General features: G+C 46.5%; 1 protein-coding gene across 1 annotated transcript in view; it reads right to left on the reverse strand.

The window, feature by feature from the left end:
• PTPRT (protein tyrosine phosphatase receptor type T) overlaps positions 1-17063 on the reverse strand; it is a 1006957-nt gene that overhangs the window by 252161 nt on the left and 737733 nt on the right. Inside the window, exons 10-11 of the mRNA XM_046677949.1 lie at positions 5944-6145; positions 4509-4611 (exon numbers count right to left, since the gene is read on the reverse strand). Of these exons, the coding sequence (XP_046533905.1) occupies positions 4509-4611; positions 5944-6145 (305 nt within the window). The remainder of the gene's footprint in view (positions 1-4508; positions 4612-5943; positions 6146-17063) is intronic.

Below are 17063 nucleotides of genomic sequence, written 5' to 3' on the forward strand. Positions count from 1 at the left end.
GTTCATTCCACAGAATCCTCATTCAAAGGTCACCCAGTCACCACTTGACATCCCAGGCATGGGAGAGCAATGAACCCAGAGACAGGAGGTTCAGTTCATGTACTGGCTCTAGGTGTAATGAGCCTGTGACCTTGGGCCAATCATTTAACATTCTAGACTTCAGCTTCCTCCTCTGAGATGGAGATGGCATTTCCCACTCAGCTTCCTCATCGAGTGAGGGATGACCAGATGAGACAATGGAATTACATCAACTATCAACTATGAAATACAACTCCAGGCATCCTTGACCCAATGTATCTAGTGGGCTCTTTGTGTCCTGTGGTCGAAGAGCACCTTCATTGTTTTCTCAGTGCTCCTGCTTCCCCAGCCTGTAAGACTGGTCCAGTTGCCTGGGTTACGCTCATCTCTCCAGCCAGTCTACTCCTTCTAGCAACCAATACACTGTCTCTACTGGTTTCGTATGATCTTGGTTTATTGGTTTCATTATTTTGTCTGCTTACTTGCTTAATGTCCCACCTCCCTCCCCATTCACATGCACACATACTGGATGAGAAACCTCAAGAGGACAGGTGTGTGTCTACCTTATTTTCTGCTATATCCTCATTGCTTAGTTCAATTCCTAGGACATAGCAAGTACTCAATAAATATTTGTTGAATGACCTAATGGTCAATTGCTTCCCATATGGGCATCCTAGTGCCCAGAGCTCAAGGTGAGAAAGGGTTAAGGCAACTGAAATCTATTCTGATATTGTCACTGCTGTCATCGCAGTTGTCCTGAAAGTCTTACTGGCTAGCATTGGTTATTCTCTTCCCCTTTTTGGCAAATGCCCAAGCAACAGTCTGAAAATAATTCCAGAAATTGAGTGTATATCCACCCTCCGTGATCCAGAAGCTTGGGAAGAAAAGCAGCCAAACATTTCCAGACACCAAGCATTGCCCCTTTGAGCAGTGACATTTATTTTAATTTTTTTCTATGGAAATGTCACCAAAATATATCACGCACAATTTTCTCCTAGGGAGGTGGTGTGATATAGTGAAATGAGTGTTGGCTTAGGGTCCGCTAAAGAGGGTTTAAATTCTGCCTGCACGACTTGCTGGTTTCATGGCCTGGGTCAACTCACTTAGCTTCTGTTTATCTCAGTTTTCACATCTGTAAAATGGGGAGACTATTATTGAAATGCTGTGAGGGTACACAGAGGCTTGTGTACAGTGATGGGCACAAGCAAGTAAGGCACACGCTGCTCATTAAATGGAAGCCAGCAGCCTCTTTTAACTTGAAGACATGGAATCTAAGGCTGCATTTTTTGGGTGAACTATGAGCAGCTAATGAACACCCATGGCTGTGAGGGGCTGCGGGGGCTGCAGCATATAGACGTCTTTGTTTCTTGAGTCCCTGTGTCGGTTTTGCAGAGTTGTTCTATTTTTTGCTTCCTGCCAGCTGTCATTTCTCACTGCTCCAGGGGCATTTCCAGTCCCACCTCCTAATTTACTGCAGTCTTAGGATGCGCAAGCTTATTAAATGGATGTGCAAACTAGGAGTACATGGGCTCCGAGGGAAAGTGTAAGGGGTTTCTTTGGGAACTGGAAAAGCTTCTCTAAGAACATGGGTATGGGCTGCTCAGAGGCCCCATTGGCTGGTCTCTGGAGTCAGGAAGCCCTGGGTACAAGTCCTGGCTTATCATTTACAGGCTCCGTGATCGAATTTGAGTTTCCTCATTTCTATCGGGAAGATAATAATACTACTCATAGGTGAGTCAAGGTTAAATTCTTGGAACATAGCAGTTGTCCAATAAAATATGGTGATAATAACTCCCATCTGTGTCCAGCTGACTTCAATGACTTTTCAGAGGTTCAGACATATAGTCTGATTCATCTTGAGGATGCGTCCCTGATCCTCTGTACAAAAATTAACTTTATCCTGACACTGGGAAGGACCCAAATTGCTTATCTCTCAGTACAACTAAAAAAAATTCTGAATCTTTGTGCTGAGAAGAAGTTAGGGGCTCCTAAAGAAAAAAACACAGCACTTGCCCATGGAGGGAGGGTCTCAAACAGCTTTGGAAATGTGAATAGGAAGCAATCAGGCAACATTGTCACTCTATAGCAGGGGTAGACTTTGAACAGAACTTCCTCAGTCCCACAGAAAAGAAGCAAAACCAAAGAAGGAACTAGCTCTCTGACAGCCTGCCTTGCTTTGGGCACCTCTAGATTTTATCCAGCCTCTGTGAAATAGCTATCATCTATACTTTCCAGATAAGGAAAACTGAGGCTCAGAGAGATTAAGTATCTTATCCAAGGTCACACAGCTGTGTTGGAGCAGGATTTAAATCCAGGTTCGCTGGCATCAAACTCAGATCCTTTCCATTGCCCTGCACAGCATCCAGAAGACGGTGGGGAGCTGGACTGAATCCACACCCACCAGGAAGCCACACAGTGGGTGCCAGCTGATCAGGTCCCTCTGCTGATAGCTTTGTAGGCTCGCAGCAATGAAAGGAGATGCCTGGATCAACTATATAAAGGTCATGGGCTTTGGGTCAGCTCTGGCCTAGGCTCCTGGGTTAGCTGCTAACTAGCGCAATGTTGGGCATGCTGCTTCTCTTTTCTGGGCCAGACTTTTGACATCTGGGAAGCTAAGATTTTGAAACATGACCAATGCTGCCATAGGAAAGAGGTGAGAGCTGTAGAGGGCAGTAAGGCATGGGTGGCCAAAATGGAACATGTGATCTGGCACCTGGAGGACCTGCATTCAAACTCAGCTTTCCTTCTTACTGTCTGTGTACCCCTGGGCATCGCTGAGCCTCAGTTTCCTCATCTGAAAACGAAGATAATAGCATCTCAGGGTATAGACAGAATTAAATGACAACATTGCATGAGAATTACAGAAAGAAAAGCAATAACTCAATAACTATTTGAGGTAAAGGCCACTATCTGCTTTGGCTCATCCCAGGTAGGAACGTCCTGGAACAACCTATGTGTACAATATAAGGAAACATTCTTAGTTCAGGTGCCCCACAAACACTACACACACCTATTGCAAGGCCTGAAGACTCGCCTGACTGAGGACAGAACGTTGATCAAAGTCTAACCAACAGATGGGAACTTCCAAATTGTTGGCAGTTGATTCTATCTGCTTCACTGCCTATAATTTCTGGGTGGAGCTGGAGCCAGGTTGGAAGACAGATAACTAGACCATCTCAATAGCCTCCTTCCTGTCTGGGCTCCCAGGATCATAAAAGTCACACTGCATGTGGCTATCTAGTGGCTCCCCATGGCCCCCCAAACAAGCCTGAGCTTCTCGCCCCACCACTCCTGCCTTGACCTTCATGCCAAAGCAGACTTAACCACTCCTGGTTGCTCCCCATGACAGTAGGCTGCTTCTCTCCTCCATGCCTTTGCTCAGGCTGGACCCTCTTACCACTTTGGCAAAACTGTGTGCGACATTTAAGATGCAGCTCAGTGTCACCTCCTCTGGGAATTCTCTCTGCTCTGAGCTCTCATAACAACCTATGCATTTCTCCATAGGCATGCACTGTATTGTAACTATGCTTTTGTGTTTCTGTCTCCCCAGCCAGAGTTGGAGTTTCTTTAGAACATGACTTATTCACAGCTAGTTGACTACTGTATTCCAAGCAGTTAAACATTGCCTGGCACAGTGTGAGTGCTTAAAAAATGTTTCTTGAATGAATGAATAGATGAATCATTTTTACTTCCTGTGCCCCACTCCATTCCTGACATAAGATACTCAATGTACGCTTGTTGAACTGAACTGAGCCCATTTGAAAGCTGTTCCACTCAACTCTCTGCTTGGTTTCAAGGTACTTTAGTCCCTCAAGCTCTGGGAAAAGCCAGCAGTCAACATATGAGCTGCTGTCCTTGTGCAAGGCACAGCTTGTTAAAAAGAGACGCCCAACTTCCTGATCGCCATGAGCCCATGGACTGCACTGGGTCAGCTTAGCTACTGAGACGATTTCACTGCTTCGGCCTTAAGGATGCTCCTGAACTCCAGTAGTCTCTTGTGAAAATCAGCAGTGTGACTTTGACTGCAAGTACCCCTGTGGGACTCTAGCACTCCAAGGCCCTAAACTGGACCAGCCCAGAGGTCCTGTCCCATTCCTAATTTCTGAGCAGGTTGTTTTTAGAATTCAGCAAGTCTGTCCATCTGGCTGTTAATGGCAGTCAGACATGGAAGGGTGACTGAGTTTCCAGGCCTCCAATTCTACTAAATACGTTTATCATAGGTGTGTTCTAGAAAGTTCTCTCACAGCCCTCCTCAGGTCCCCATCAGCATGTTCCCTCTGAACTAGTCCTAATACCCCATTGTGGGGAGAAAGGCTCCTGGGTCAGTGGCCCCCTCTGAACTGGCCTTGGGGCTGCTGACCCTCTTCTTCCAGGAAGCCCTGCTCCTGGCCAGTCTTGCCTTTGGGCATCGCTAGTGAGATGATTCAACTGGAGGTGTGCATGGTGCAGAGAAGGAAAACCACAAACTCCAGGTTCAGAACCCTCCTCACCTGACAGGGGCTCCCCGTGACTGAGCCGGCTTCAGCATCACCGTGATGGTCGTGTCCGTTTCATTCAGTGGGGTGTCTGTGTCATATTCAGGCATCGACGGAGCTGGGCAGAGAACAGAGAGAGGAGGAAGCTCAGCATAGGTCCCAAACCCCGCTCACCACCTCCCCTTGATGCAATCGCTAAAGACACTCAGGATGACCCGAAGGAGGACGTTTAGGAAAGGGTTAGATGAGAGCCACAGAGCATCCCAGCTTCCAGTAAAGGAGGCCCTGACTTCCAACCAGCCTGTAGTTTCCTTCAAGGTCCAGAAGAGGCCGGGGCATGTTGGCAATGATGCAGCCAGTAACCCTCATGAATCAAAAAGGTCCACAGCGAACAAACAGATAAACGCCGGAAATATAAGTACTTACCAAAGACTCAACCTTATTAAACACACTTAAAATGCAAATTACAGCAGTGATGAACTAGTTCCTCTTATCTTTTTCTGTTTTTTCATGAGACCCTCCCTCACTCATCCCCAACGATAGGAGGGTGACTAAATTTAATCCCTTGGGAAGGTAATTTAGACATTTCTATTAAGAGCTATTAAAACCCACATCCCTTTTAATTCAGTATTTCAATTTCTGGAATTTAACCCTAAAGTTATAATACAAATCAACAAATGAAACTTTATTCTCGAACATGCTTATTGAAGCATTATTTTATAAAACCATGGGAGCACCAAATATATCCAACCACAGGGGAACGCTTAATTAAATTATGTCCATCCACTTGACAGAACATTATAACGAAAGCAATGCAGCGACATGGAAAATTCTATGGCATAAGGATAAGTGAAAACGTTAAGCCACAAAACCACCCTGGGTCTGTATCTGTGCAAAATGTGTCTGCATGTAGCCCAGAATCGCATAGGTATTCTGAAAAAGCGTAAATTGTAAAAAAAGTTCTGAGAGAATTCTTCTTTGATGCTGTCTAATGGTGGAGGGAGTCCTACTGGTGATGACAGGTGAAATCTCGGACCTCCATGACTCTGTGATAGTCATTCATTCAGTCATCAGACATTTTATGAGAACCTAAGCTGTGTCCTGCACTGCCAAAAGGAATGTTTCTGAAAATAAATCACATTTTTATAAGCCAATTGGTATGAAAAAAATTGTACTATTTAATGTAACTATGTGGTAAGTCATTGGTGAATCACTCAGTGTTCCCTCAGGTCTAACTTGATTAATGTATTTTTGACACTTTAGGAAGTTCGTGGGTTAGGTTTTCTTCATGAGACCACAGCAGTGACACATGAGGGATTGCATCATCCTAATTGCTCCAAAACCACACGGTGACAGCTGGCTCTGCCCTTTTTCAGTCCCAGGAAAATTAGGAATGGGAAAACAAAACAAAACAACTCCTGTCTCCCTTTTCCTTTTCTAAGAGAGATACCTGAGATTTTGGTGGCGATCCTAGTGGTGACAGGGGGCCCAAAGCCCTTTGCTGTGCTGGCCTTGATGGTGAAGGAGTAGGTGGTCCCTGGGTACAGACCCACAAAGAGGTGGTGTGTTTCATTCCGGAGTTTGAACACCTTCCCCCTCTGGCTGGAGAGGTCGGCACTCGGGTCCAGGGAGCCAACAGCCTTGTAGTTGATCTGCACAACAAGCCAGCAAACAGACAAATAAATTCCTCACTCGGGAAGCTGGATGGAGCTCATCTGGAGGAACAGCAGGGGAGAAGAGCGGAAGGCCTGAGAGCTTGATCAGCAAGTTCTGCTGTTACTGTCCACCTTACAGACTATGCCAGCCTCCGAACACTCCACTGCTGATGCTCTGGAGCATTGCTGTCCAATAGGAATAGAATGCGTGCCACATACATGCTTTTTAATTTTCTAGCGGTCATATTAAAAGGAAAAAATGTAAAAAGAGAAAAAATTAATTTTATTACTATATCTTGTTGAACCCAATGCATGCAAAATACTACCATTTCAATGTGGAAGCAACATAAAAAATTGAGATACTTTCTATCCCATTATTCATAGTAAATCTTAGAAATCTAGTAAGTATTTTGACGTTACAGCACATCTCAATTCAGACAAGCCACATTTCAAAAGTAGCCTCGTGCAGTAGCCTCGTGTGGCTAGCAGCCACCATGTTGGACAGTGCAGCTATAGAGCAGTCTCTAAGTGTAGCACCCCAATAAAAGTCATTTGGAAGCTTGTTAAAAAATGTCACGGTCCCCGATTCCACATGGACAGCATTTGCTGTCTGGTGTTTTATCATGCATTATCTTGTTTATCTTCCTCCCAAAACCTTGGGGGCATCATCAGCATAGTTATTCTCACTTTAATGATGGAGAAACCAAGGCTCAACCAGAAGCAACTTGCATTGAATCAGCACTTTCCAAACTCTCTGTGGTGAAGGCTCAGGTTTGTGTTTTCCAATTCACTGCAGGCCCATAATAATCCAGAGACCACATCACATGTGACTCATCATGTGAGTTTGGCAATAACCACACTGGTGTATACCCTGTACAAGGAGAGGCATCCACATCACCCACTTGGCTGTCACAGCCATGTCAAGGCACTCTGAGAATTTCTAAGTGCTCATTCTCAATTTCTGCACTTATCCTCCTGTGAGAGTAGCTAAATAGTTGACGTCCCAACACTGGCCTCCATGGCTCATACTTTGGGTACCACATTTCTAAATTACTCAGTTGGTAAAGTGGCACACACAGGCTTTTTTGTTCATTTGCCCTATCTAGTTTGTTCTATTAAAAATATTTTGTAAGAGTATAATATACATATAGAAAGCTAGACAGCTCAATGAATTTTTACCAGCTGGACACAGCCACATAACCAGCACCCCATCAAGAGACAGAACGTTACCAGACCTAAGAGTTTCCCATCATGAACCCTTCCACGCCTTACCCCTCTCCCCCAGCAAGGATACCCTCTATCCTGACTTCTAACAGCATCAGTGAGTTTCTCCTGGTTTTGAACTTTATATAAATGGAATGGTATGGGGTCAACTCTTTAGCATCTGGCTTCTTTCCCTCAACCTTATGTTTGTGAGATTCATGTGGGCTGTCACTGTAGCTGTAGATCATGCATTTTCAGGGTTATTCAGGATTCTATCCCTGAGACAGGACTGAATTCTGGTCTGTTGGACTCTCAAACCCGTGCTTTTTTTTCTATACCACACGGCCCAGCCTGGAGACACATTTCATTAATTGAAGAAGAGATTCATTCATTCACTTATTTTTTCCTCCACAAATGTTTCCCGCATACTCCTGGATTCTAGGACCTGCACTGTGTGCTGCTGGGGACCCCCAAACAAATACAAGCTAGGCCCTGTCCTCAAGTGTCTTCTCTTCTAGAATGAGGTAAGCAGGGGCCAGCCCAGTGGTGTAGTGGTTAAGCTTGTGTGCTCCGCTTTTGTGGCCAGGGGTTCATGGGTTCAGATCCCAGGCATGGACCTATATACTGCTCATCAAGCCATGCTGTGGTGGTGTCCCACATACAAAATAGAGGAAGATTGGCACAGATGTTAGCACAGGGCCAATCTTCCTCAAGCAAAAAAAAAATATATATATAGAATGAGGTAAGTCAACCACACAGGCACCTTATAGCACTTTGTCTTCTGTCAAGAATGTCTCATGCTTGACAGGAAGGAAAACCCAGGTAGAACAGGGAACACACCAAATTTGCTTCAAAAATAAGCACTTTGCTGTTTCTGGCAAGGGCACCAAACGTTTTGGGGAAGAGGTAACTTCTCTCTCCCGCATTAAGCAGTGCAGCTGTTGACACCACAGGTCGAGGACAGACTTCGTCTGGAGCAGAGTGAGCCCAGGAGGAGAAACTCATGGAGCTGAAGGATTGGGGTATTTTGCAAGCAGAGCCTGGGCAGGCGTACCCATCCCGCAGGTCCCTGGTGGGCCTGGCCACGCCATTCCCTCTGGTCACCCCCGCCCACTCCAGCCTTCTCAGAGGCAAGCCTTCAAACATCCACACGCCTTTCTGTGCTGGAGGGCTTTTTCCCGTGGGTGCTCACAGGAAGTGCTGGGGAATTGACACCCCCAGCAACTGGACTCGTGGGAGCTGATGCAGACATTCCCAGGCTCCTTTCACATGATACCCCTGCAGCATCCTGGGGATTTCCCTGAGGGATTCCGCTCCACTTGCCTCCAAAGGTAGCCGCCTGGAAAACACACCCATCACCAGCTGCCTTCCTTTCTCCTCCCCACTCCCTAGTGTTTCCTAAACTTCTTAAGAATCTGCTGGAATTCGCATTCCTGTCTCAGGATGTGCTTCTGAGAAACGTTGAACTAGACAATGAGCTCAGGAAGGTATCTCAGGGGAGAACTGAACTGATACCTGAAGATGATACACAGTTGGAACAGAGGAATAGAGCATTCTAGGTTCCAGGTAGAGGCAACCGCCTGCACAAAGGCTGGGAGAACTGAGGAGAGTCCAGTGTGGCTGGGCAGTGGTGAGGGGCAGCTGAGCTTTCAGGGCTCAGCTGGATTCAAGTTTTCCCCAGCTGCAGAAGGAGGGAGGTGGTCAGAGATGTTTCCCTGTGGCAGCCAACCCCAGTCCACGAGCGAAGATGTGCTCATGCATCCTTTTGAAATTCCGCCCCAGTCCCCCTGCCTGGGCTGGTGGCAACCACACTGATATACAGACACTGGGAGGTAAAACTCATGCCTTATTTACTAGCCAATTCCTTTTCTGCACTCCAAATTCAACCCAAAAGCCACTCAATTTCCACCGAGCTGTCAATATAAAATACCGCGCTGCCTGCTCGCCTCACCTTTCCCGGTATTACAGGATCCTCACTTACTTGTAATGAAACACTATGAATAAATCAATGTATGTTAATACAGCATGTCTTCAATTTTTTATGAAGAGCTTCACCAAATCTAATTCCCACTGCTTTGTCAGAAACAGTCTTTGAAAAATTTAACTTGCAAGTTTTACGAAGTTAGTGGGGGATCGGGCTGGGGAGGGAAAGAAGGAAGGTGAGAAAAATGGAATGGGATGGAGCTGTGGCTGTAAAATGCATAATGCAATGTGATCTTGGTTTAGAGGTGGAGAAAGAGGAAGATGTGTTAGGATAGCAAACGTAACATGAAGAGTTAGCGGGGGAAGGGGTGTGGAGCCAGGCATCAGCTCCAGGCTCCAAGGACTGGCTTCTGGCTGCATTAAAGAGCTTGGGGCCACCGTGGTCTCTTCTGGTGGCTGTCAATGGGACCCCCAGCCAAAAGCCAGAGTGAGCACTTTATAGTGAGAATTGAATCATGCCACCCCTTAGAATCAAAAGGGCAATGGCTTCCCATAGCTCTTGGGATTAAGACACATTCGTATCCTGTGGTCTTCATCAGCTCACAGCTCACTGCATGAGCTGACCTCTCCTGCCCTCCCTCTTGCTTTCTAGGCATTATTTCAGTGTCTAAAAAGAGCCGTGCTCCCTTTTGCCACAGGGCCTTTGCACCAGCTATTGTCAGCTCAGAACTTTTCTTTCCTTCTCATGCCTTCCCTTCACCTCCTCATCCTTGAATCTCATTTAAAATGACACTTTCCACGAGCACCTTCTCTAACTCCCATGTCCTCCTATTTTATGTTCCCAGAATCACATCTATCTCCTTTGAACCACCAATTTGACATTTAACCATGCAACTATTTCACTAATGAGTCCCTTTTCTACAATCCCAGGGATCAAAAAGGTAAAGCCTCAAAGCCAAATTTGGCCCATCACCTGTTTTTGTAAATCACACTTTATTGGAACACAGCCACACCATTCATTTATATATTGTCTGTGGCTGCTGACATACCACAATGGCAGAATTAAGTAGTTGCGACAGACACCCTATGGCTCACGCAGCTTAAAATGTTTACTCTCTGGCCCTTTATAGAAAAAGTTTGCTGATCCTTGCACTAGATTTTAAGCTCTAGAAGGGCAAGAATCTTATCTGGTTTTTGTTCAACATTTCTTCCCCTTGCATGTATAAATGAATGATCAAACTAGCTGTGTGGCTTGAGCAATTTGCTTAACCTCTCTGAACGTTGGGTTCTTCAAGGGCTAAATAATAATTTTAATGTTAGTTTCTGTTTTGATTTATGTTGCAGAGCGATCCCCAGCTCCTTTACTTCTGGAAGGTAGCCCCTTTGCTCAGGAGTAAGGCTCCAGGGAGTCCATGGGTGACTTTAGGCTTTGCATCAAGGCTCCAGCTACAACGGATCAAGGGACACCTTGGGAAGAACAGGCAGTCCTTCCACCCTGGGCTGAAGAGTAGCGGACAATAACTTCCCTTAAAGAGCCCCATCAGGAAGGACTTGTTTGTTTCTTGAACATGCTTAGATTGAGCCGTGCTGTGCTCCAGGCACTGGGCCAGGTATAAGGTAAGACCCAGAGGTTCCTTGTTCAGATAGAGCAGCTGACAAGGTTCTGGTCCCGAAGATGAGATGATGCATGGGAGTCAAGTAGATGATGCATGAGATCAAGTAGGGATGAGGGACATAGCTTGACTCACAACCAGGTGGTCAGAGATGCCTTCACAATAAAAAAAACCATTCTGGAGCACTCACTATGTGCCAGGCACTGTGAGGGGGACCTCACATAAAAATCATCTCATTTAATCCTCAAAAAATGGTATGGGTTCTTCATGGTTATTCCCATTTCTCAGCTGAGGAAACTAAGGCTGAGAGAAGTCACACAAGTCAAAGACCAGGTGAGGGCAGCTATATGTGCAATCCGGCAGAGTGCTGGAAGGACAGATGGGACCCACAGCTCCTGAAGTGTCCTCTGCTGCCTCAATATCACCAGAGTCTCATCTCTTGGCTGGTGCATGGATGTGGGCACCATGATGTGGCAAGAACTTAGATAAGTCTATTTGAACACACAGAGATGCCCTGGAAGGACCAGGGCTGTTCAAAGAGCTCCCTCCCAGACAGATGACCCCAAATTGAGGAAACACATAACAGCATCAGCTGTCAGTCATGATAATATAAACTGGGTCAAGATCTGCCCACCCACAGCTTGATGCGCCAGAAGCATCTGCATCTTCTATAGCTTAGCAGCTACTATACCCATGGTGTCTTCATTCTAAATCCTTTGCAAGGGGGAGCCAGCACTCTGAGTGACACATCCCATCTCCTCCTGACTCTCTCCACATGGTTTCCAGCCCATACTCTGGGGGTCTCATCGTAGTAGAGTCTTAACAAGTCTCTAGGTAAAATAGACCGACACGGTCAATTCAATGAATACAGGGTTAAATTCATTTGTTTTCATTTAACTTAAAACAACTGGTTAAAATATTTTCTCCTTTATTTTTTACCCACTGTAGAAGAGTTTCCAGGCATGATCTTTGCCATCATGGTGACCTCTGAGGCAAACGTACAAAAAGAGACCAGTTTCAGGTAATCTCTTCTTGGTAGAAGTGTACTGTTGACTCTTTGGTTTCCTGACAATTTAAAACTAAAATGGGAATGCACAGATGGCTGCAATGCACATGCCAGTGACTTTTTGGCCATGGGGCCCTTGTTTTCCCTAGAGAGCCGAGGACTATGGTAACAGCAGAAAAATGATTATGATCAACACACACACTGCTACTCCTGGTGTTTCTAACACTGTTGAGCCAGCGAGAGTGCAAGGACTTGCCGCTTTTGTGCACAGACAGCTATGGCTTTTGCTTTTATTGAGATGAAATGATTCTCTCAATCAACAAATGCTCACTAAGAACCCACTCATGCTGGACTCTGTTCTGGGCTCTGGAGAAACCTCAGTGAAGAAGACCCAGTTCCTGACTTTGGGGACCAGCAGAGGCACTGACGGACACTGCAGGGAACCAAGTCCTTCAAGAACACAGTTTGGGGAGTAATGGTTCTCCCAGAGTGAGGAAAGCCTCCTTGAGAAGCTTCCAGGGTGTTGGGCTGGACCGATGGTCCTCAGGCCAGGCTCCAGAGCATAGAACACCTTGCGGACCTTTTAAAAAGTACCATTGCCCTTACCCCACCCCAGACTAATTGAATCAAATGCTCTGGATGCAAAGGCCTGGGTGTCGGTACATTTTTAAAGTTCCCCAGAAGATTCGATTGGGCAGCCAGGGCTGAGATGCTGGAGCTGGGCCCTAAAGGGTGAAGAGTATGATTAAGCAGAAGAACTGTGAAATCACATGCCAAGGAAAGGTGTCCTAAAATGGTGTGCTAGAAAGAACCGGAAACTTACCATTGGAACACCACAATGATAATGGCTGTAGGCAAGATTTATTGATGAATGCTAAAGTTGGTCGGTGAAACCAAGGAGAAACAGCATATTTGCATAGCTTTTTCTCCTCCAAAGTTTCCTAGCTATTGTGGTTCACCTTAAGACCACAAATTCTGTGACACTCCTCCTCCCCAGGAGGTAGAGCCTACTTCTTCCCTCCTTGAGTGTGGGCTGGACCGAGTGACTCACTTTAAATGAACCCAGTATGGAAAGGGGAAAAGACAGCTTTAAAGTGAAGAGACCTGGTGTGATCAAGGTCAACAGTGCCAATGATGAGTCAAGTTGAGATCAAGAGCCCCCTGGTATGATGTAATGAGAAGGGTACATACCTTTTCCCCCAGAATCTCAGTCCATTAATGAGAAAACATTAATGAGAAAACATTAATGAGAAAACAAACCCAGATTGAATACTGGGCAGCACTCTTAAAACATATCAAGGTCAGAAAGAGAAGAAAAGACTGAGATGCTGTAACAGTCTTTTAGGATGAGAATAAGGAGACATGACACCCAACTGCTACAGGGGAACCTAGAGAGAGAAAAGGCCACCTGCAGAAAAACTTAGAAAATCCGAAAAAAAGTCTGGAGTTCAGTCAACAGTAAAGCACAGATGTGAATCTTCAGTTTTCATAAATATGTCACGGCCATGTAAGATGTTAACATTTGGGGAAGTTGTGTGAAGGGTATAGAACTCTCTGTACTATTTTTGCAACTTTTCTGTCAATTTAGAATTATTTCAAACTAAAATGTTAAAGCAACAACAACAAAAAGGGCATGCTGGGTTCTGGCACCTGTGAGGTCTCTGGCTGCAGAATAGAATCCACAACAAATATGCATCGAGTTCTTGACTTGACCATGTGCTAAGCACTGAGGAGACTTCAGAAACTTATGGTCCAGTCAGGGAAACAGGTGCGACCACAGGAATGGGTGGTAAACACACATTAAGATTACTGCTCTGAAGGAAGGGAAAGTGGATCTTGGGAGCATGTGACAGAGAAGGCTTCTGGGCCCAGGCAATCTTCCCCATCGAGTGTGAGGTGTTAACCCAGTGCAGGAGGTGGGAGGGATAGCTAGGAGACAGAGGAAGGTGAAGGAAGTGGAGACCGGAGAGATGCTCTTGGGCAGCACAACTACCGGCCTGTGTAGTATTTTTGCGCGAATTCAAAAAAGGCATCTCTAGGCAGATGCCGTCCCCCCTCAGTCCTAGGCCCCTGTACCTCAGTGAGCTGAGGGTGCCTTTGTGAGAAGAAAACGATGTCTTTCTTAATGCCTAGTCATATTCCTCTGGACAGATACAGTAGAGTGCTTAGTGGATTTCAGCCCCTTGGTGGCGTGCCTTGAGCAGTGCACAAACTATGCAGCCATCCATGACAGCCCTGCTTTGAGTTCAGGTCATGGAAGCCTTTAGGGGAATACTAGAGTGGTTAGATTTTATCTTCAGGGTCATATAGAGGCGTTAAGGGGGAGGACAGGCTATTGAGAGAGATCAGAGTCATACCTGTATTTAAGAGCAGTGCTACCAAAATTGTAATCCATAGACAAGACAGCATCAGGACCACCTAGGAGTGTGTTAGAGATGTAGATTCCTGGGCCCATCCGAGACCTACTGATCAAAATGTCTGGGGTTAGGATCCAGGAATTTGTGTTTTAACAAGTTCTCTGGGTGATTCTCATGCATGCTGAAGCTGGAGAAGCACATTTCCTGGCAAGGGGCTGGAGGATTGAACTGATTGTAGGAACGGGGCCCCTTTGGAGGGTCTGGCTCTCATCCAGATGACAGGTGACAAAGAAGGCCTGGTCTACATGGGAAGCTAAGGGAATGAAGAGAAAGGAGTGAATTTGAGAGCTGCTGAAGGATGAGGCCCCCAGAAATGTAGGAATAAGACAGAGCCTACACATGGCACCAGGCCTGAAGGGGGATGAGTCTTTACAGGCTGGAAACTACTGAGGAAGATTTGTGAATGTCCACCAGCCTGCTCCTTCAGATGCTGCTGGCATTCAGGAATAAGAAGAGTCAGGAGGGAAGACCAAGATTTTAGCCTTGCAGAACCTGTGTCAAAACTCAGATCCACCACTAACACGAGCTGAGTGACGAGGATCTATTTTGTAACCTCACCAGTCAAAGCTCTACTAACAACCGGATGGAGCAGCAAAATCCTAGGCAGGACCCTCCAGGCTTCTCTGATTCCCAAAGCCGAACTCTGGGGTCAGGGGCCCAAACTGTGGGTTTGGTTTGCTGGGCCAGGGCCTGCATCCACTGCCTCCTTCCCCCACGCTGCCAGCACAGGGAACGATGCCCATAGTTGCCGGACATGACAGTCCCAGTGCCGCCCTACAGGCAGCTTGTTTTAGTCTTGTGTGGACTCCCAAGTCACCACGGATCAAAGAGGCATTGCGGAAGGGAGGTCGGCTTGTTGGGCCAACACAGCTTTTGCTGATTTCCAATCAATACCCTGTTCTCTAACTTGAGCTGGTTTCCTGGTGGCTCTGGGATCAAACAGTAGGAAGAAGCAAGCTCAGAATCCAGCTGGTACAGGGTCATTAGGATTCACCATGCAGCAACCAAAACTGCAAGGTTGGCCAGTAGGTGATAATAACAAGAATGAACATTTATCGAGTGCCCACCACGCATGCCCCACTCTCTTCCCTACATCACCATCCCGCCCTCAGTTCCCAGACAGACTTCAAGCGAGTGTGTTCCTGTCAATACATGCTCTGCCTGCCAGCCCCTCAGCCCCTCCAGTCCTTACCACTGGGCTGCTTCGCAGTCTCCTCCTCTCCTCTCCCACGTGGGAGGGATATTCTGACAGTGTCACTCTTTCCAACTGCTCTGAATTCCAAAGACGCAGTCTGACTCCCACAATGGGGTCATCATCAACTCCGCCGGCTCTAAGCTCCTTCTTCCTAAACTGTCATAATGCAGCTTAGTAGTACGAAGCTTAAACCTCCTTTCAGCTTTTAATCTCATGCTAGGGTGTCCTGGGTGCTATGAGTTTGTTATTTTCACAGAAACCTTCTTGCTTTATGAGTCTGTCTGGTGATATTCCCAATTGCTTTTAGTCTGCATTGCAATATTTCTCGGGTTTCTGAATGTAAGCGGCTTGCCGTCCAACTTCACACTCAGCTGGTTTCTGTTCTGCTGAGTGTAACCTGGTTAACTTGCTGAGTTGTGTGACCAATTCCTCTCCTGTTGGCTTTGGGCATGGAGAGACAAGAGAGAAGTTGAGTAATCCCTGGACCCTGCTCCCCGGAACCTTGCAGCCCCAGCAATGGCCTTTCTGGCAGAGACAGCCTGGGAAATCCTTCAATGAGGGCACGGCCTGGATGCTATTTATTCACTGCTATAACTGCCAGCACCCAGCTTGGCACAGAGTAGGAGTCAATGAGGTTTACCGGATAAATGAGGATTAAGAATGGAAATGTAACAAACTCAGAATGCGGTACAGCTGGGTTTGAAATGAAGTCACTCTGATGGCAAAGTCCAGCATTTTCCACCCTGCCCTGCCACCTTGCCCTTGGCCTTCTGTGCATGGCCACATGTAACGAGTTGCCAGGGGGAGGACTGGTGGTGGATGCCTGCAAATGTCACACCACCAGGCTCTGTAGTGGGTGTGTCTGGGCCTGCTACCCCTAGGAAGGACTTGGCAAGCATCCTTGGCAGCTGAGTCCATGCCTGTCTGATACACAGTTGGTGCTCAATTAAATAATGTATTTAATAATGAATGAGGCCCAAGTTGGGGAAGTTCTTGTCCCCTTGGGGCTGTTTCCAAACCTGTATCAGTAGAAAGATCCTTCAGTGCTTTTCCATTTTTGGTGGTTTTTAAAAATGGCCACTAATCCTTTGATACTCCTCCCACCAAGAAGGAGCTCATGTCCCCCCTCTTGAGTCTAGGAGGATTGTGACTGCTTCAACCAATAGAATGTGGAGGAAATGATGCTGTGTGACTTCTGAGACTGGGTCATAAAAGGCAATGTAGCTTACTCGTGTCTACAACATCTAAGCTTCTGGGTAGGAAGTCAGGCCCCCCTGGAACCGCCATGCTGTGAGGAAGCACTGGGCGCATGAAGAGGCCATGTGTAGACACTCTTGTTGACAGCCCTAGCTGCGTCCAGTCTTTGAGTCTTACCTGTCTGGGCACCAGATCAGTAAGTGAGAAAGCCTTCAGATGATTCCAGTCCTCAGCTGTCTTGTCACTCTTGGCCATTTGAGTCTTCTTAGCTAAGTCCCTAGACATCATGGGGCTGAAGCAAGCCATCCCTGCCAAGCCCTTTCAAATTCCTGACGGACAGAATCTGCGAGCAAAATCAAAT

The sequence above is a fragment of the Equus quagga genome, chromosome 12, assembly GCF_021613505.1.
Source record: "Equus quagga isolate Etosha38 chromosome 12, UCLA_HA_Equagga_1.0, whole genome shotgun sequence".
Taxonomy (NCBI): Eukaryota; Metazoa; Chordata; class Mammalia; order Perissodactyla; family Equidae; genus Equus; species Equus quagga.